At 39.1% G+C, this 20,480-nt stretch overlaps 1 protein-coding gene across 6 annotated transcripts in view; it reads right to left on the bottom strand.

The window, feature by feature from the left end:
- Window positions 1–20,480, bottom strand: part of GAS2 (growth arrest specific 2) — a 226,703-nt gene that overhangs the window by 80,654 nt on the left and 125,569 nt on the right. For all 6 annotated transcript variants that reach the window (XM_019519480.1, XM_019519478.1, XM_019519475.1 and 3 more), the window contains one exon: window positions 7,456–7,519. In XM_019519480.1, the coding sequence (XP_019375025.1) occupies window positions 7,456–7,519 (64 nt within the window). The remainder of the gene's footprint in view (window positions 1–7,455; window positions 7,520–20,480) is intronic.

The following is a 20,480-nucleotide window of genomic DNA, read 5'->3' as shown; positions in this document are numbered from 1 at the left end:
GCGCGGGGGGGGGGGGGGGGGAGTGGCGGGGGAGGAGGCCCACTCTGTCCCCTCCATCCCTGCTGTCATTCCCCCTGCCAAACTCCACATCTGGCCCCGTGCCACCCCTCCTCTGTCCCCATCATGGCAGCGCTCCATCCCCACCGTCATAATTGATGGGCAATTTGTCCCGCGCACAGCACTGACTGGAGCTGTGCCCCACAAGAGTGTTATGGACAAACAGACAGACACGCAGACAGATGGACTAAGCCCTTTATATACAGAGAGAATGCAATACTGAGTTGCTAAACCCACTAAGAAAAGAATGAGCACTCCATATGATACAATAACTGAAATAATTTCCTCTAATAAATACCACATTTACTTGAATGTATGATGAGGTTTTTTTTCCCTCCAATTAGCATGAGAAGAAAAGCCCCATATCCTATATTTCCATACCAGGAAAACTCCATGCTCCCTATTAAATACATTGACAATCATTAAACTGTTGCTATGGTGCTCAGTCATGGAAACCAACTACTGTATGAAGTTGACTGAATGTAGCCCATGCTCAGCCTGCCAATAAAACACATGGCCCATATTGGGCAAACACACTGATGGGGGGGGGGGTGTCCTTTTAAAAAATGGGCAGTTGTTCCCAGGGGTACTACAAGCTCTCCAGCTTTTGGAAAGGCCAGAGCAAGCTCTGACACCCTCCCCAAAGATGCTACATTTGATTTTAGCCAAAAAGGCTGAGATGCTGATGGGAATCCATGTATGTGTGTGTGCATGCATGTGTTACAGTTGCTCCCCCAGGAGGGAATAAGCACCAGGCCTGGAGGTACTAGAGTATCAGGCCAGAGAAAGCTCTGACAACCTCCCCTGGTACCAAAAGATAGGTTAGTACAGTACATCTGAATAAACTGTATTGCCCATTTTTCTCAGTTCCCTCTCAGCACCAATCCTTTTTCCAAGTCAAGGTGAGCCACTGCCTCAAATGCATTTCAACTTCTTCTTCACTCCCACAGATGAGCAGCATCTTTCTTTCCCATTTTCAATGATTCCCATTTGTTCATGAGCCTTAAATGTCTGGCAAACACCACCAAACTTCTGTGTAGTTGGGAGGCTCTGTCATCCCATCTCTCAGCCTGTCACATGTAATTGTAGAATCACAGAATTATACATAATGAGGGTTGGAAGGGACCTCATGGGATCATCTAGTCCAACCCCCCGCTCAAAGCAGGACCAGTCCCAGCTAGACCATCCCAGCCAAGGCTCTGTCTAGCTGGGTCTTAACAACCTCCAAGGATGAAGACTCTACAACCTCTCTGGATAACCTGTTCCAGTGCTTTACTACCCTAAGAGTGAGAAAGTTTTTACTAATATCTAACCTAAACTTCCCTTGTTGCAACTTGAGACAACTGCTTCTTGTTTTGTTATCTCCCACCACATAAAACAGTCTAGCTCCATCCTCCTTGGAACCACCCTTTAGGAAGTTGAAGACTGTTATTAAGTTCCTTCTTAGTCTTCTCTTCTCCAAACTAAATGAGCCCAGTTTCCTCATCTGCTCCTTATAAGTCATGTGCCTCAGCTCGCTACCACTTTTGTTGCCCTCTGGTGGATTCTTTCTAATTTGTCCATATCCTTTCTGTAGCGGGGGGCCCAAAACTGGATACAGTACTCCAGATGTGGGCTCACCAGTGCAGAACAGGATGCTGTTAACCTTCTTCACAAAGGTTAACCTTCATCACAAAGGCATACTGTTGGTTCACTTTCAGCCTATTGTTCAGTATAACCCCTAAGTCCTCTTCTGCAGAGCTGTTGCTTACCCAGTTGGTCCCCAGCCTGTACCGGTGAATGGGATTGTTCCATCCTCAGTACAGGACCCTGCACTTGTCTTTACTGAATCTGAAAAGATTTCTTTTGGACCAATCCTCCAATTTGTCTAGGTCTCTCTGAATCCTAGCACAACCCTCCACCATATCTACTATTCTCCCCAGCTTGGCATCATCTGCAAACTAGCTGATGGTGTACTCCATACCATCTTCTAGGTCATTGATTAGTGTCACTCCCACCCTCTATGGGGTGGAGACAGACCAGGCAACCCTGCCCCTGATCTGCATATACATTTTTGGAGGGTCCCAAGACCTGGCTCTAGTCACAAGTGAGGGAGCTAATTAGCACACAGATCCTTTGTCAGGTTATCTGGAGTATACACATAACTAAGCAGTGCTTGGATGTGGGATCACTATAGTTTGAAATACTGTTGATCCAACCCACTGAACTATAGGATAAGTCATGAGCCTTTTGGCTCTGGACTAATATTATGCACAATTTGTACTATGTATAAGTAGGTATAAAGTGGTTTATAGAATATCTACGATCAAATTTGCAGCAGTCAGGGTTGGGGCAAGAGTCAGACGCACAGCAGCCTCCTGTTTCCCTCCACAGTTTCTGCCCTCCTCTCTGTCCCATCCCCTCTCTATACATGTAGCTCATTTCCATGTTGTGGTTGGGGAGGGAACAGAGCTTGAGCAGAGTCTCACAGAAAGCAGGGGCAGGAAAGCTTCAGTAGGAAGAATTTGGGGATGTAGAAGGCAAGAGGGCTCTGGACCCCTCTCCCTCATCCAAAGTTTTCCCTGCTGTAGCAGTGGGAGGGGGATAAAATCAAGGCAACACCCTGATAATAAGATTCTAGACTTGGAAAATTATAACAATTTAATAAATTTTCCATATGTAGAATCTATTGGAAGTCATCTTATAATTCAGGGTCATCCTGTATTTAAGTATATACAGTATGTACAGGGAAATTAACGTGACACCAATTAACTGAATCACATTTACAATAAATGTAATTATAATTCAGTGTTCTGTTTGTTACTGAACTATCTATACACACATGCTCCTTTATTTGGTGTATGAACAGCTTGTCATCAACACTTTGCAAAAATGTTATACTACATGGACATATTTAACAGCATTGCTCTGGATTTTATTTACCTTTTCCCCTTGGAGCTTCTGAAAGAACCACGACAACTTAAATTGCTCAACAGTAGCTTTAAATTTAATGCATCTGAGAGAAGACTGATTAACAAAGGTGAATTTATTAAGCCTGCACACAAGTATGACAGGTATTATAACTTGTTTAAAGATGGATAAACAGATACAGAAATTGAGGCCAACAAGCATCTCCAGCTGGGCACTCCAAAAGTGAGGCACTGAAATTCATTGGCTCTTTTGACAGTTTAGCTATATGTGACCTGATGAATATCACCAGGAGAGCTGAGAATAGAAACCTGGAGTTCTGATGCCCATTTTATTTTGTCCTAATCATTGCATAACATCCCCCTTTTTTTCTCCATGCAAACACTGAACAACAAAAGCAAAACAAGTATCTTTATTTAAATACTAATTTCTTTAAAGCTTAAGCCCATCATACTAAACACAAGTTTTTACATACACTATTTCTTGAAAAAAAAATATTTTTTATTGTATAATTTCAAACCCAGGGTCAGATTTAAAACTGTGCTGATTTATACCAAAGAAAGACTTGGCGACTAAAATGCTGAACCAAAAATAAGGAAATGATAGGAAATTAACATAATCATAGAGCTAAAAAGTCAAATCTGGAAAGAGCATCTCTACATGTATTGGCTCTTGTATCTTTTCATTATAAATCACAATTTACTCACACTACTGCACAGTGAATTAATATACAGAAAACTATGAACCAAATCTGTGCTTGTATTGGCTGCGACCTGGTGCAGTCTGCTTAATGAAAAGTCAGCCAACATTGGAGAGAACACTTATATACGATCCATTCACTTCCTGTCTGTCTGCAGATGCCGACAGGCTGTAAATCATTACATTCCCACTGGGCCCTAAGCCTACACCTGCGTGCAGCCTTACTCATCAAATAAACCTTTCCCACTCTTCTAAGGAATGCTGCTGCTTTGCTTCTGCAGCTTTTCATAATCTAATCCACCTCAGATTTTGACTGTTACAACAGACTGTAAGAAAATTATGCATACTAATTATATTCAAACGTCCTTCCATTCATCGGCTGAAATTAAATTTAAACCAAGGGTCTCCACACTTTGCACCAGAATCTAACAAAATCATTGGAGGTTTAAACTGACACAAGAAATCTTCCTATTTATCTCAGAGAGTTTTGCCATTCAAATGAGCTGGAAGGCCCATTCTGAGAGCTATGTTGGGAATTTCCTTCTCTCCTCCTTTCTGGCCTGGCTTCTCCATAAGTACAAATAGAGGCTGTAAGGTGATCCCTGATAGACTTCTAAGAGCACTATTTCCTATTTTTCCCAAGGAAAAATTAAGTACAATAACAGAAAGATATTGAAACTGCTCAATAGACTATAATTTCTGAACAAACAACATCTGGGGGCTGATGTACCAAAGGGAAAAAAAGGTTTTATAGCCACGTAAGAGGAATTTCCATTCTTTCTGCTGAGCAGACAGCTTAGCTGCAGTGTATTATATCACCAGAAAAACAGTAGATATTGTATACACACATATATTTGCATATAATTTATTTTCTAGAATGTAAACTTTCTTTAGGATCTTCACACATATGGAGACAGATCCTGCTTTCCTTGCATCATTTTTGCATCAGTGAAATACCAATGATTTCACTGGAGCCACTCTTACTTTACACTTAGAAAATTGGATCTGCACAGTCCTATTGATTGGAAAGAGACTGTTATTGGTTGCACTACTCAGTTTCATCCCCTGTGAAATTCATCTGTCTTTCCCAAAGGCTGTCAATTCACTCACATGAAATTAGTCTGTATACAGTTTGGCCCATTGCATGTATTGAAACTGCACAATATAATTGAAGGTCAGAATTCTATTTCCTATACAATCAGAAGTCAGGGAGTTTTTCAGGGCTATTGAATACTGATGACCATTTGTTTCTTCCCTAGGGAATACCAGTGTAAACTACCAAAATTCCACTGAAGTCAACAGAGATGCATTGATGTAAGTGAAAAGAAAGAAGGCAAAGTAAATATGTACCTTTACAGACTGATTAATAAGATTATTTAGAGAGAGAGAGCATAAGCTTCAGTGAACCAAAATTTACTTCAGACCCCTGATCTGAAGTACAAAATACGATGCTATCTTGAGAAAATTTCAGGGATAAATTCACTGGTGCAATTCTGGAATAACTCTGTTGACGTCAATAATTACCCTAAGCCTCTTTAAATGGCAGCAGATATTTTCACTTGTTTGTTTCCTCTGTCTTCCTTTCATAGCCAGAAAAAGTCTCCAGTCATTTCAGAACCTTAAAAGGTTTTGTTGTAGAAAGATTTCAAGTTTGCTAGGCCAGTGTAAGTTATTTTTTCTTTACCTAAACCACCTGTGCTGTGTGTCACATATCTTGGGCATGATCCAGCTAGAAGGCAGGGTAGGTCTAGACCTTATAGACTAATCAGAGGGGGAGAGAGAGAGAGAGAACAAATTGATGTACACACACACAAACACACACACTTTAGTTAGTATATAAAACGCAAATGTACCCTGCTTCCTACTTGACTTCAGAGTAATATGCTGACCATGAACTTAAGTCTCATTTACTTGAATGGGAGTTTTATTGATTTCTACACACTAGCAGTAGTCTTAGAAAATTGTGTTCTGAGACATTCACGGGAGGAACATAATGGTGAATTGATAAGTCTCTCTGTTTTCAAGGAGGGAAAGAGGAATATACATATGTTGGGTACCTCTTTCTTCCCTAGCTACTTAGGAATCTGTTGAGACTTCTTTTTAGTACCATAGCTTTGAATTCCTCTTTTGAGAAGTAGGCCCCAAAGAGTGTCAGTATAGTTAGATTGATATTTTGATTAAACAGGTTTTAAAACAAGCAAAGCCAATGCCTACTTAACAGAGGTTTTTTTTTCTTATGGGTAATTTAAAGCAGTATCATATAAGTGATAGAAAAAGTATGTTAATAAAACTATGTTAAATCTCACGACCATACTAAATACAGACCCTGTTCTAATCATGCTTATTTCCCCTGTAGCTAGATTTTAGCATAGTTAAAGCAACACTGCTATTATATACCTGTCATTTAAATTATGTAATACTGATATTTTTTCCTTCCCAGTGTTTTCTGTTCTGAAATTTAGTAGACTACAGAGAATATGCAGGTCCCAAACTGGGGCAGAATATTTTTGGAAATGGGAGGTTGGGAAGAGCAACAATTCAAAAGGAGGAGCAATTACATGTTATTCTATTCCCAAGGTAGTTTAAATCAGGGATGAATTATGGGCCATATCTTGGCTTTTTTTGTTTAATTAAATTCCCATTGACTACGGAATGATAAATAGATTAATCAAACTGTTGTTTCTTTTTAAGGCAAGGGGAGCGGTGCTTAATAAGGGATAGTACAATATGGCTTAGCATTTATTTTTTGCATTTGGGGAGTACTGGAAAACAGTTCAAATGGGAGAATCCAAAATATACAACCCAAAGTGGAAAAATCATATGTTGTAGATAAAATTCTGTATTTGTTCTCTTATAGAGATGATGGGAGATTTCCCAATACTGAAACTTTTTGAGCTCCAAATGTTTTGTTTGAAACATCTTGGATTCAGTGAACTTTCATTGAAAGCAACCCTGCCTGGATTCCTGGAAAGTCTACTGTGGGGTTGTATGGTCCCCACACCTAAGGTAGATGAAGCTGGCTGGCCTCCTGCAGATAGTGGACCCTGAAAGCTGCAGGGTTTCCACATCCAAATAGTGCATTGGCAGGTGTACCAGAGAAATAGAGAATGTCTTGCAGCTGCTGACTGAAATTGCAATTCTTGTCATTTTCACTGCTTTTGTTACTAGTCTGAGCAGTTTCAGGCTCCAAAACATTTCTGGTTTGGTTTAGGTTTAAATGCAAACCTTTTCTTTAAAAAAAATAAATAAATAGTAATTCCTTGTTGAATTATAACAATATTGGGCCAGCTTGCAAAATCCTTTTCACACTGAATAGTTCCTTACAATTAGCCTCCAATGAAGCCAGATCAAGACATCTGAAAGCCAAATCTGTTATGACTGAAATCAGTCCAAAAGTTACAGAAGAATCAGGTTTAGACCCTGGAGTAACAGCAAATTTACAGAAAAAATTGTCTCAGTTACTTTTAAAAAAGGAATAGAATTGAATATTATAAGAAAAAAAGAATTCAACCTTAATTCCTGTTCAAAATTAAATTTTTCATCTGTTCCCCCATACTTCCCCTCATAATATGAATACAGCAGACAAATATCATCATTATAGTAATGCAGGTTAGATTACATTATTTGAACAACTGCCCACAAGTTGTTTTATGTAACCCTTAATTGGCATTTGCCTTGATCTTGACTAATCTAAATCTTAGCATGAAGACGTGCTGAATCTAGTAGGTCTCTCAGTGGTTGATCCTGCTGAAAATGTAAATATTTCTTAATTCTTTAACAGTTTTTGCCTACCTGGATGCAATCCTTCCAAGTTCCAACAAACAAAGACATACTTCTCTTGGCTGCTTGTGAAGGACTGTAAAAGCAAAATAGAAATGAAAAAATATTTTACAAGAAGGGTATTTTAAGGACCTTCGTGATAAGTTTATTAGTGACCATTATCAACTTTTTAACCCTGAACGCCTTCTCAGGCAAATTATCCTCTGGCTTCCAAACCAGCTTTGACTGAATTATTACAGAATTAAGACCCAAGGCTGATGTTTTCAAAGGACCTAAGGGGTTTAGACACGCTAAAATTTTCCTCAGGCTCCATTGAAAATACCACCAACTAAAAATGCCTATACCATTCAATGAGATACAAATTGTTCATAACCATATAAAACGAATGGAGTATTCCTACAGAACAATGAAACCTAATGACACGTCAAAGAAATTCTGTATCATTTTTTATAATTTAAAAAGTTAGTGTTCCACAGGATACCATTTTTCTCCATTTAGTTAAAGCAGCAAATATTAAAAATGTATAACTGAAAGAAAAATGTTCTGCAAACTTGGTCATGAATTCCTTACGCATACAAAACTCACGTTGCTTTCTAATGGAGTGCAGGGTATTCAATGAACTTACCCAGTCTTTAAAAGAAATATACTTACCTTTGATACTTGCTCCCTAATGAGATGCATCTAGACAAGTTGTCATGCCTGAGTCCAGGGCAAGACCAGAAGAAACATCCCAAAGTTTTGAAAATTTAAGCTTTGGAAGCAGCTGTAGCATGTTATGAATCTCTTAGGTAGAAGTTCCACTATGTTCCATGGTCTGTGCTTTGCAAAACTCAGAGATAACTCCTCCCAGAAAGGTCAGGTGAAATATATAAGGAAAAATATACCAAAATTGTGCAAAGAGGCATGCTGGATAGTGGCAATCTATTTGATTACGCAGCATCAGACAATAAAAGTTATAGGCACAGTGTTTCCTTTTCTCAAGAAATACCTGCTATAATGGAATCCTGCTCTTGTAGATAACTTTAGGCATAGCTAGATATGGACAAGTTTCCCATGGATCCATGCCCAGAAACAGAATCTGGTTCTTGAAAAATAAACAAATTATTTTCACATGAACCAGCAGAGAAAGAACCTTCTGTGTTGGACATGCTGGAATACTTAAGGAATTAGCAGACTGATCTGACTCAAACAGGTAAAAAAAATGCCAATGGCCAAAAGTACTAAAGGTATGAGAGCTAGGTATCTCCTAAAACAAGATATTCAAAGAAGGACAGATCCTCACTTGATATAAATTTTCATTGTGCCATTGGCCTTAATGGAAACATGATCATTTACATGAGCTAATGATCTGGCTTACAGACTTTTATAGTTTCATTCATGCTGCAGTACCTAGAAAAAAAATCAATGCATTTTCCCCATTTCCAGAAGGAAAATTGCTTAGCATAAAAGTATAGAGGCAGGGCTTTGGGAAAAGAATTTCCACCAAAGAGCCATCTGTTATTAGGATAAGAGACGTAAAGTCGTGGACAGTTGTTCTTTCTCAAAATCCTTCCTTGCCACAAAAAATTATATATAAAAGACTTAATCTGATCGAGGAGTTGTAATATTAAAAAAAGTTACACTCATGGCACCAGATTCACGTTCTGTTATTTTTACTTGACAATACTATTTTGATTTAAAAAAAAAAAAAAGGTCAGTTATACAAAATGTATCTCAGTGTTAAATATACCTCCAGCTAAAAATGGAAAGCCATTTTCAGCTTATACATACACACATTTTACTGAAGGTTGAGGGAAAATCTGGGTTGTATAGTTTTGGTCAAAATATTTGTAAACATAATAGGAAGAAGGTTTCAATGAAAAAAAAGCAAAGTCTGTGTCAGTGTTCAAACTTCTACTTATCAAATTAAAGCAATGCACTTCAGTGAGACTCACAATATTCCAGACACATTTCATGCATTTCATGATGATCAACGTGAAACAGTGAAATCATTGTTAGAGCATGGCAAGCTGTGCAGGCAATGACCAACCATAAAAACAAACATCTGGTGATGTGATAAGAAAACAGTGATGCAATACTTCTAACAGCACATGTTAGCATTCCTGAGGACTATACAGGCATGCGAATTCAGGAAGTTCAGAGGAAAACAAAAGTTCTGTATAGAATACAGGGCCCACTAGAATCATTTAGATTCTCAAAACAAAATTCTTACATTGCAAGAAGCTCTGTTTAATTGCCTATTTATTGCCTACCAAATCCGTGAGATTAGGAGTTAAATGAAGACCTTAAAGCAATGGTTCTCAACCTTCTGAGACTCGAGGCACTCTTCAGAAAACGACAGCTCTTAGCTTGCATTCATTTTTTGACAACAGAAAAATAATACATCAATTCTTCTGTTGCAAAAAAAGACCACAACAGGTCAGAACATTTTTGACATTGTGGATTCCTATTTGAAATTGCTGGGTTTATCTTGTGAATCACATGCAGAGTGCTTGTACACCTAACTGCTTATATTGTGCAGCATCCCACAGTACCCTTTAAAGGATTTCACGACACTCTGGTTGTGAACCAATGACCTAGAGTCAAAAGACCAGTGTTTTACTCCTACCACTCTTACAAACTTTCTATGAGACCTTGGGAAAGTCATTACAAGCAAAAATTTCAATGAGCAATGATTTGAAGTACTTCAATTTTGGATGCTCAACTTGGGACAACTTTTACTTCATGAGGGCTCCCAAAAACCAAGAGGAACCCAATATTGTTACCTACTTTTAAATACTGGTTGTTCTATACTTTGCTCTTCTGCAAAATGAGACAAATAACTTCTCACAGAGATGCTATGAGGCTAAACGTAATGTTTATAAATGTTTTGTATCTTTGACAAAAGGTATACGCAAATCCTCTGAAATCTTTCTTGTTAGTGTGAAGTCCATTTACTTTTTCATTTGAAAATGCTATGAAAGCAAATATATCCGAATGATAATGTGGAAATGAACAGGGAAATGGATGGTTGTCTGTGGGTTTGAGCTGAATGCTTATGTATTACCTAAACTGCAACAAGTTACGAATACTGTTTAATAAATCTATATTCAAGGGTTAAAAGCAGCTCTGTGATAGCAGCACATAAATTTACATAACATATTTATTTTTTTTAATATAGAATTTAGCCTCTCATGCATTTTCATTATCATACAGAATTATATGCTATATATTATATAAAAACAAGTAATACAGTTCATGGATTAAAGGAAATTCCTTTTTGGAGTGAGTGATTACAGACTCAGATAGAAATCTAACATCTGTACTTATGGTGTGCTTTTGCTTCCTGTGGGAACTGCATTCATAATTTTCTGAATTACTTACTGGAATCTGAATTAAGATAGGCCCTTAAATTAGAACTAACACTTCAAATTTCTGACCTGAAAGTTTATCTGATCTTATATACATAAAGCTGCATACATGAATAAATACCATATTTATTACAACTATAACTAATATTCAGTTTGACAATCCAGAAATTATAAGCAGCAATATAAGACTGAAGGTACAAATTAATTTCTAATGCACTATACTATGTCAACAGAATTAAACCAAAGTAAGTAAAGGCCATTCTGCCTTTACTTAGGGACAAGTTCTCTTCTCATTTATACCCCTGGTTAGTATGGATGCATGAATATAAAGAAGGAGATATTCAAAATTCCTTGCCAACAATTCACTCTGACTTTCAGAAGTATACCATTACGAGAATATATGTTTCTTATTATTTTACAAACTTACCTAGCTTGTATGACTTTTTAATCCATTATGCATTTTGCATATAAATACAAGAAAACTTCTGTTGAGGAACTGTTATCAATATCTGTGATTAATTATTTTGAAAAAAAATATTTTTGTATTTGAAATTAATTTTCTTACTACACATATTTAACTCTTTTCTAATAATAATAGGATAGCAACATTATTAAACTAGCACTAAGACAGTTATGACCAAACTGTAACATATCTGACACACCAAAAATATAGTAAAAAAATTGCTGAGGTTGAAAAAAATCAAGCACATAACCCAGAATTAGAAATGATAAAGTTAAGGTTGTTCATGTAACTTTAAGTTAGACTTGTATGCATTTCCATTATGATGCAGGAACTTTGGGTCATTCTGCACACCAGAGAGATGGCATTCATTTGATTGACAGCTATTAAACATTTTTTTATCCTCTTAGGGCAATATGTATTCATATGTATAATTTGCTGTACACCATCCAAATCCTCTCCTGAAATATAGGATTACTGATTTTTACACAAACTTTTCTACAGTGTACTTATCTTAGTCCTTTATAAATACTAATGAACTTCCTGGGTGCATCTACACATGCACTTTAATGCACAGTGACCTATTTTAATGCTCATTAAAATGTCACTAAAAACCATGCTCTTTAGTTAATAGGCATTACTATACGCTAATGCGCATAAAGCATAAGTTAAAAACCATGCGTGCTTGTACGTAAGTGCAGAGGCTGCTCCAATGCACTGTAATTACAGTGCATCAGAGAAGACTAGATTACTCAAATCTGGTAGAGTGTGGTAATTACCATGGTCTAAGCCAGCCTCTGCAACTCAGGTATCAGTATCCTCATGGTTCAAAATGGTCGCAGGGGTGCTTGAACTAAAGCTCATTGAAAAAGTTTTAATTCAAGCACCCCCGTTGCCATTTTTAAGCACAGGGATGCTAATACACAAAATGCCATGGTGCTTTAATTAGAGTGGCTCTCGGAGCTACTCTAATTAAAGAGCCAACCCCCACCCTCAAAGCACGTGTATAAGTTCCCCATGCTCTTTAATTAATGTGCACTAAGACAGGCTAATGTGCATTCTCCTAGTACCTCACAATGGAGGTACTAGATTTAATGCACATTAACTAAAGTGCATTAATGCACATGTAGATGTATCCACAATTTCTATACTCCTGTGAGGTTCATTGCTCCCATGAGGTATGCTGAAATGAAAGAGTAAGTGATTAAAGTTTAAACCTGTGGCTTTCAACCTTTTTTTCATTTGTGGACCCCTAAAAAATTCTGAATGGAGGTGTGGATCCCTTTGAATCGTAAGTGGTTATCACATACTTCTGATTGATCCTAGTCATCTTTCACAGACCCCTTAGACATAGTCTGCATATACTCAGGGTTCTGTGGACCATAGGATGAAAACTAGTGGTCTAAATAACCAACTAATTTTAGTGCCCCACCTGAGATGCTTAGAATATTTAGCATTTTGTAGCGCTTTACACAGAGCTCCCATTGAGCTCTGTTGCAGGGATAAGCGTACAGTGCTTCTACAATGAAAACCTTAAGCTGCTTATAACATGTGCTCAGAGGTGGGAAAGAGGGAGAATTTTAATTAGAGCAGTTCTCAGACAGTCACGCTAATTAAAAAGCCACAGTGTCACATGTATTCTGCCCCCATGCATTTAAAAATAGCCATGAGATGCTTTATCTAAAACTCATTCAACAAAGTTGAGATAAAGCATCCTGCAGCCATTTAAAAAAAAGCAGGGGCTTAATACACATGACGCTGCAGCAATGCTGGACTGTTCTAATTAGAATGCAGAACAGACTCAATTAATCAAGTCTGCCCCAATGCATTCTAATTAGAACAAGAAGGAGTACGTGTACAGGCACCCCTAAAGCCCCAGGTCAGGCACTCAGAAAATATGATGTACACAATTAATTCTGGGAAAAAAACTGTGGTTTAAGTGATTTCCCCAGCTGTCCAGAGGAACTGTATGGCAGAGGCAGGGACACAATTTAGTTCCCCAGGCACAACTGTGTTAGTGCTAGTTCAGTTAGTACTAGTGCTTTCCCCACTCCTGCCTCACCCAGTATTTTCTCTAATTCTGATTCTCAGGAATAACTAAACTGTTTTAGATAAAACTTTCCAAAAAATAATTCTGCCTGAATCAACATGGAAAATTTCAGCCCAAGTACTTTAAGTATGAAAAAATTATAAGCAACTGAAAACAGGTGCATCTACATGTTAATGCACAGTAAAATAAGGTGCAGTTAGATGTGGCTGGGAACACATCTACAAGTGTGCCATGTTGGGTGCAGATTTGTACCCCACAGGAGCAGCCTGGCCCAGCTCTGCCTCCCTGCATAGGGGCTTATCCCATTGTGCATGGGGCTAGGAGACAGCTGTCCCTGCAGCTGACACAGCTTCCCCTGCACTGGGGGTTAACAAAACTACTCCTGGTCAGCATTTATACATGTGCTATTGCACATTATCTAATGCACCATTTATCTAGTACCTGTATGTGGTGGTACTAGAAAATGGTGCATTAGACTAATTTAATGTTCAGTAAGTCCAAAGCATGCATACATGGTAATACTTTACTGCATATTGGATTAGTCTAATGTGCAGTAAAGCATCTGGTTTAGACACACCCACAAAGTCTTATAATGGAAAGTGTATGGAGAGGTCAACTACAGATTTCACTATCAATTTAAAAGGCTTAGAACAACAAAATTAACATATTATAACTGGTTTTGTGACTGCATTATTGTAGTATGGATTTTCCTAAGCCACTCCTTGACCTTTTGGGGAAGACTTCCAAAGGCACGCAGACACTTATCACTGACTTGCAAAGGAAATTAATAACTTTATTCTCATTTGTATTTTTTTAAATCCTATTCTAATTACACTGTTGCCTTCTCATAATCACCAAAGAGGCTGATATCCTTTAACATTCATACATTTATGAAATAAACAACCCCAAATATTATAAATAATTTTACTGTAAGCTACTATAACCTTCTCTTCTCTGGCTTTCTTAACTTCCTTTCCCTTCATTCAACAAAACTAACTTTACTTTGCACTTGATTTGTAAACATAACACACCCTTCTTTTAAAATCTTCCCCAATTCATTCTTTGGGCAAGCTTCACCTTTTGTCACTTTTGGTAACACAAAGTGTCAACAAATAGACATCCAAAACATTTGTTACACCACAATGTGGCTGCAGGAAAGGGTAGTAATAAATTGTGCTGCCTTGTTGTGGTGGACATCTATTGGCTTTATGTCAAGAGAGTGTGCACAGCTGGAGCTGCCTGCACTCTCCTGCTGCCATAGGCAGGTGCTTCTGGAGTTTGAAGGCTCTGGTTCTACACACCCCAGGGATTCCTGCAGAGGGTCAGGCCCTTCAAGCCCCAGAGGCACCTGCTAAACCTTCCCCTCAACTTCCAGAGATGCACCTGTAGCAATCTCCACGGTATATTTCTGGAAGCAGGGCAAGTCAGGGTTTCCTGCTTCCACAGACTTACCCTGAAGACTGCCAGGCACACATCTCTGCAAGTGGGAAATCCCAGCTCTACCTACTTCCAGAGATGCACCCCAGAAATACCAGAAGTGGGTCGCTGTTAATGGGGAAAGCCAGGACATTCTGGTGTGGTCCTGGGGCTATCAATCAGCTGATTGACAGTCTCAGCCTTCAAATCATACTGGAGCAAGTTCAACCCTCCAGTCTGGTTCCAGGGCTGAGATTGCCAGGGGTGTGTCTCTGGAAGTGGGGAATACATTGCCCTTTGTCCCCCAAGATCAGCAGCTGGAACAATGGGAGAGGTGCGTTTCGCCCACTGAAGCAGATCAGCTGTGCCAAGACAAATCCCTGCACTGCATTTGGAAATGTCTATTTCTAGTCTTTCTGTTTCAAATGCAAGTTATTTCATATTACTAGAAAGCATGATACCATGACACTACTTATTCTTCAGATAAAAAGAATTATTTCTCTACTTTTATGTCAAATTTAATCCTGTATTTGTCATAGGAATCTCAATTTATAAAAAAGCTGTTCAAATGCAATATATGCTGGACTAAAATAGTGACTATGATATACACAGCATGGAATGACTTACAAATAATCCAAGCACTTTTGATATATTGATTTACATTAACTTAATTTCACAGTGCTATTAAATAGTCCAAGATGCTTCTATAGTCCTCAGTTGACAAGAAACACTCAACAATTATGTGGATCGTTTTGTCAAACATTGTGAAGGACAGAAACAAAGTCTTATTCTGATGCAACTGCATCTGAAATATAACTAAATGTTGGGAATTGGAAATATATCATTTGAAAAAGAGTGGCCAAATCAAGACTTTCTTTTCAAAGTGAAATTAATTTGAGAAAATATACAGAATGCTATTGCAATGAAAAAACTGCTCAAATATGTACATATAAAATGTTAAGCAATCAAAATGTGCTTTAATATTTTTGACAGAAGTGAAAAAGCAATACTCAAATGAAAGGTAGAGGTGTCTGTGTTTCACTCTAGCACTAATATTAAAACAACACAGATCATTGTTTACAAAGCCTGGTCCAGTAAATGATGGTTGAGTCATTGCATCAAAAGAAGCCAGTGCAACATATCATAAATGGGTATATAATATATACAGAATATACAAACACAAAAGATGAATACAAGAATGCCAAACAGTTCTAAAAAAGCACACACATTAGCATGCTGGCACAGTTGATGGCAAACCCTTTACTTGCTGGGTAGATTGTTTTTCGAAGAAAGAGCTGAAGAAGATTCGTTGGCTCCAGATCCTATAACCATCCAATAACATTAGGGTATAGACAAAGTCATTCCTAACAAAGAGTTCATAACTTTAACTATGTGCCTCAGGCCAAATTCTACAATTCTTACTCTGGCAAAACTCCTGAAGCCAAAAAGAATTTTTCCAAAGTAAAACATTCTTCAGGCCTGAGCAAAATAACCTCAGTCTGGAGTTCAGACTTCTATCAGTAAATGATCACATCCATGTGGATCTACTAGCTTAAACCCCTACCTAAGGGAACATCTAGGTGCAGACCAAACTAAAATCTGTGTACTACAACACTGAATGCATCATGTTTGTGTTGTAAGTATAAGGAACTAAACTATATCCCTGATCCATGACTGCAGAGATCCCATATAAAGGTTGTATGATTAAAGATGTGTCTAAACCAGTGGTGCACTCTGGACTGTGGATCAGATCTAGCCTGAGGACCTGTGTCACCTGGCCCATGGGGCTCCCTACAAAATCTGGAAATTTGGGGGAAATGAAGCAGTTTCAATTAATGCTGCCCTATGCCACCAAATTTCCAGGCCCCAAAGCTAAATTTTGTGGTTCCGTGCATAAGGTTGGGGCCAGGGTTCAGGCCAGGGCCAGAACCGGGGCCCAATCTAGCATGTGCAGGACTGGGGCCTGGGCTTTTACCAGGGCCGGGCTAAGGCAGCAGACCTGATTTGGCATGCTGGCTGGGGTCCAATTAAGTGCGCAGGACAGAGGCCGTACACTGGATCCCACCCATGGCACTGACCTTATCCTGGATCAGATCCAGTCTGTGAATCGACCCCACACCACTCATCCAGCCTGTATCCCAGGAAGTTTGGGCACCAGTGGCCTAGACAATAATAGAAGGTGTTGCTAAATAAGACTGATCCTGTAACTCTTTATATATGATGTTCATAAAAGACATGGTTGGGAAAAATGAATTTGTTGGTGAGGGCTGAGTACAGTGCAAGAAGTTACCTGTTCTTGTGCATCTGTACTGGCACTAGTCACAGTCATCTTCAATGTTGCTTCATGATATTGTTAATATACCATGGATTTGACAGAATAGATTGTGGGTAAGGCAATAGGGGCCTTATTCTCCTCTTAACCAGAGGCATCAACTAGATTCTTTCCTCTCTTGCCCCTTATGTCATAATGTCTGTGCACCCTAACTTTAAAGTGAATATGAATGCTACCACTCAACTCTGAGGGCAGTTCATACCTAGCTTTACACAGAAGTAAACAAATGCAATAGGGTGAAACAGGAAGACTTATGCTTCCTGGGTCCATGTGAGGTGCAAGAATAGAACTGGTCAAAAATTGTCATCAAGGCAGCTTTCCACTGGAAAATGTCATTTGGATAAAAACAGGTTTTGTGAAAACTTTAATTTTGACAAAACTTGCTTTAAAACAAGTTTTCACAATTTGATTTGGAAAATTTCAAAATGTAATTTCAACATGAAGTTTTCATTTAAAACTTTATTTTATGTTATTCCATGCAATATCAGTAGTAAAAATAGTAGGCTATTTTACATGTCATATCACCTCAGGTTGTGTCACAATGGTCCCTGTGTGGTGAGATTTCTTCCCAAATCCCAACAATTGCACCTCCTATCATGCCATAAAAATCTCCAGCCAGCCCCATGTGTTGTCCCAGAGCAGGGACTGATAATCAGCTGATTGAGGGTCCTGGCCCTGGGGCTGCACCAGAGTCTCATGCTGGCTTCAGTGCAGTCCATGGGCTGAGATGGACAATTAGCTGATCATTGGTTCCAGCCTCAGGACCCAATGGAGTCTTGAACTAGCTTCAGTGCAGTCCCAAGACTGGACTTGACAATAAATCAATTGTTGATTCCAGTCCTGGGACCACAATGGAGATAGCTTGAGACTCGTGTGGTCCTGGGGTTAGAACCAAGAATCAGCTGATTGTTGGTCTGAACCCTGCAAGCACACTGGAGCTAATTCAAGAATCCCATGTAGTCCCCAGGGCTGAGACTGACAATCAGCTGATTGTGGGTCCCAGCCCTCAGACCAGACTAGAGCCAGCCTGAGACTCTGGTGCAGTCCTGGGGCTGGGGAAACTGTCAGCCAAGTCCTGCCATACAGTTAGCATAAGGCACAATGGCAAGGAGCCACAAAATTATTCTACATATTCCAAAATACGTGGAATAATTTTATGACTGACTGTACATTTTGTAGTGGCATTAATTACCTGAATGTGCGGCTGGGTTACTATTTAAAATGGGATTAACAGATTAATCATATTTTAAGTGTAATATCTGCCAGGGGTCCATATGACACGTCTTATCATGATATGATAGATTCATGATAATTTATTCTTTTATATCTGTATTTGAGCAAACATTAAGGGCAGATGTTTGTATAATAATAAAAGTGCCAAAGTTCCAAAATGATTTATTCGTCTACAAAGTAAAATGAGATGTATCAATCTGTACTAAGGAACAGATCCATTTAACTTTTATTTTTAATAAAATGAAAATATTTAAATGATTATGTCATATTATGTCACATTTTGTTTGGAAGTGATGAATTAGTAATTGTAGTAGCATAATATGATGCGACTTTTCATGAAAAAATAAATGTAAAATGAAAAACCTACACATATACATTTTCCTGAACGAATTTAAGGTTCCAATTTTAAAATTTACATTTAAAATTGAATTTTAAAATTGAAAATAAATCATTTTCTTCCAATTTTTTAAAATGTTCATATCACATGGCATTTTTTAAAAGTGCTGATTCCATTATGATTCCAAACAAAACCAAGTTCTGCAATGCAAAGCTTTTCATAAAATAGAAATTCCAGGTTTCAATTATATATACCCCAGAGTTCACACTTAAGTGAGCCAGCTCAGCACCACTTTTTACAATAGATTCCAGAAAGCTCTAAAAAAAGCATTTGAGTTCATCATAAATCACTTAAATTATTTTACAAACCTGATCCACCTGATCCCTTCTTCCATCATACTAGTATGAATCAGAAGTAATTTTAAGTTAACTGTGTTCCCCGATCAAGCCCAATGCATATAAAGAGTGTGTTTACCAATTCCAGATTACAAATTGCAAGGACCAAGCAAGTAAAAAAAAATCAAGCAATATGAAGTAATTACAGCACATTAAGTTTAGTACCTGTCATGACATTTTTAACAAGTGTACCCCTTCTGCCTCAAAGTTTCACTTCATGTACCCCTTTATATTTTTCTCTGGTTTTTAAGGGGTGGGAGGGGTAGTGCAGAGCAAGGCCCCCATGGTAAGGAAGGGAGTAGGGCTGGGGAAGGTGAGGCACAGCTGGGTTGGAGTGCGGGACAGAGCTGCAAGAGTGGTTCGTCCGGGAGGGCGGGGGCGGCTCCCACTGCTAAACGCATCCCAGCAGAGGCCCAGGGGGCATGTGCCCCCCAGATCTCTGAGAAGGGTCGAGGCAGTGACTGATACAGGCTGGACTGCCACTGCCTCATGCCACCTCCACACCCAGCACCATTTTCTCATGGGCAGTCACACATACAGCTCTACAGGCTGGTGAGGGCCCCACGTCCAGGCAATTGTGTACCAACCATCACCAACCTGTGGAGCCACACGTGCAACTGGCCGTGAGAAAGTGGCATGGGGCGCAGCCACGCGGGACTGTGGTGGTGGCGGTGGCAGCCGCCATGTGGAACCCCCCTCCCCCACCATATAGCCACCTAGGTTGCACATGTGTGGCCCACAGAGGGGCACCTCTGCCCTCGCTCCCCTGGCCCTGGAAGCAAGCACAGAGAGCGAGCTGAGGTAGGGGACCGAGAGATGCTGCCCAAAACTCCATTAACATCAATAGTTCATAAGCTTCTGGGGATATGAAATTTATCTGCTTCCATGTTTATACACTGTCCTCTTCTGTTGGGGATATCTGCTAGTGATTACAATGAACCTCAGTTATATTAATGGGAGCTATGGATACACAAGCAGTACACAACTGGGATAAAGTTATAATACTCATGATTTATTAAATAATTTTGTCCCTCTTTCCATAGGATCCAAGTTTAATAAAAATCAGCAACACAATAATCAACAGAATTATATATTATTATTTATCAAATATGTCTCAGAATTGTGCAAGAGCCTCGCATCATGGTTGTGCCATCATTTTTTCATAGAATCATAGAATCAATGAGTCGGAAGGGACCTAGACAGATCATCTAGTCCAACCCCCTGCCATGGGCAGGAAGGAGCACTGGGGGGAGGCAGGGGTCATAAGACCACAGCCAGGTACCTATCCAGTCTCCTCTTGAAGATTTCCAGGGAAGGTGAGAGCACCACCTCTCTGGGAAGCCTATTCCAGGCTCTGGCCACCCTTACAGTGAAGTAGTTCTTCCTAATATCTAACCTAAACCTATCCTCCCTCAGCTTGTGGCCATTGTTCCTGGTGACTCCAAGGGGGGCCCTGGTGAACAG

Source organism: Gavialis gangeticus, unplaced genomic scaffold (genome assembly GCF_001723915.1).
Source record: "Gavialis gangeticus isolate Ggan-Ray unplaced genomic scaffold, GavGan_comp1, whole genome shotgun sequence".
NCBI classification, from domain to species: Eukaryota; Metazoa; Chordata; order Crocodylia; family Gavialidae; genus Gavialis; species Gavialis gangeticus.
Note: the sequence above shows the minus strand (reverse complement) of the source record. Positions and strands in the feature narration are given on the sequence as shown.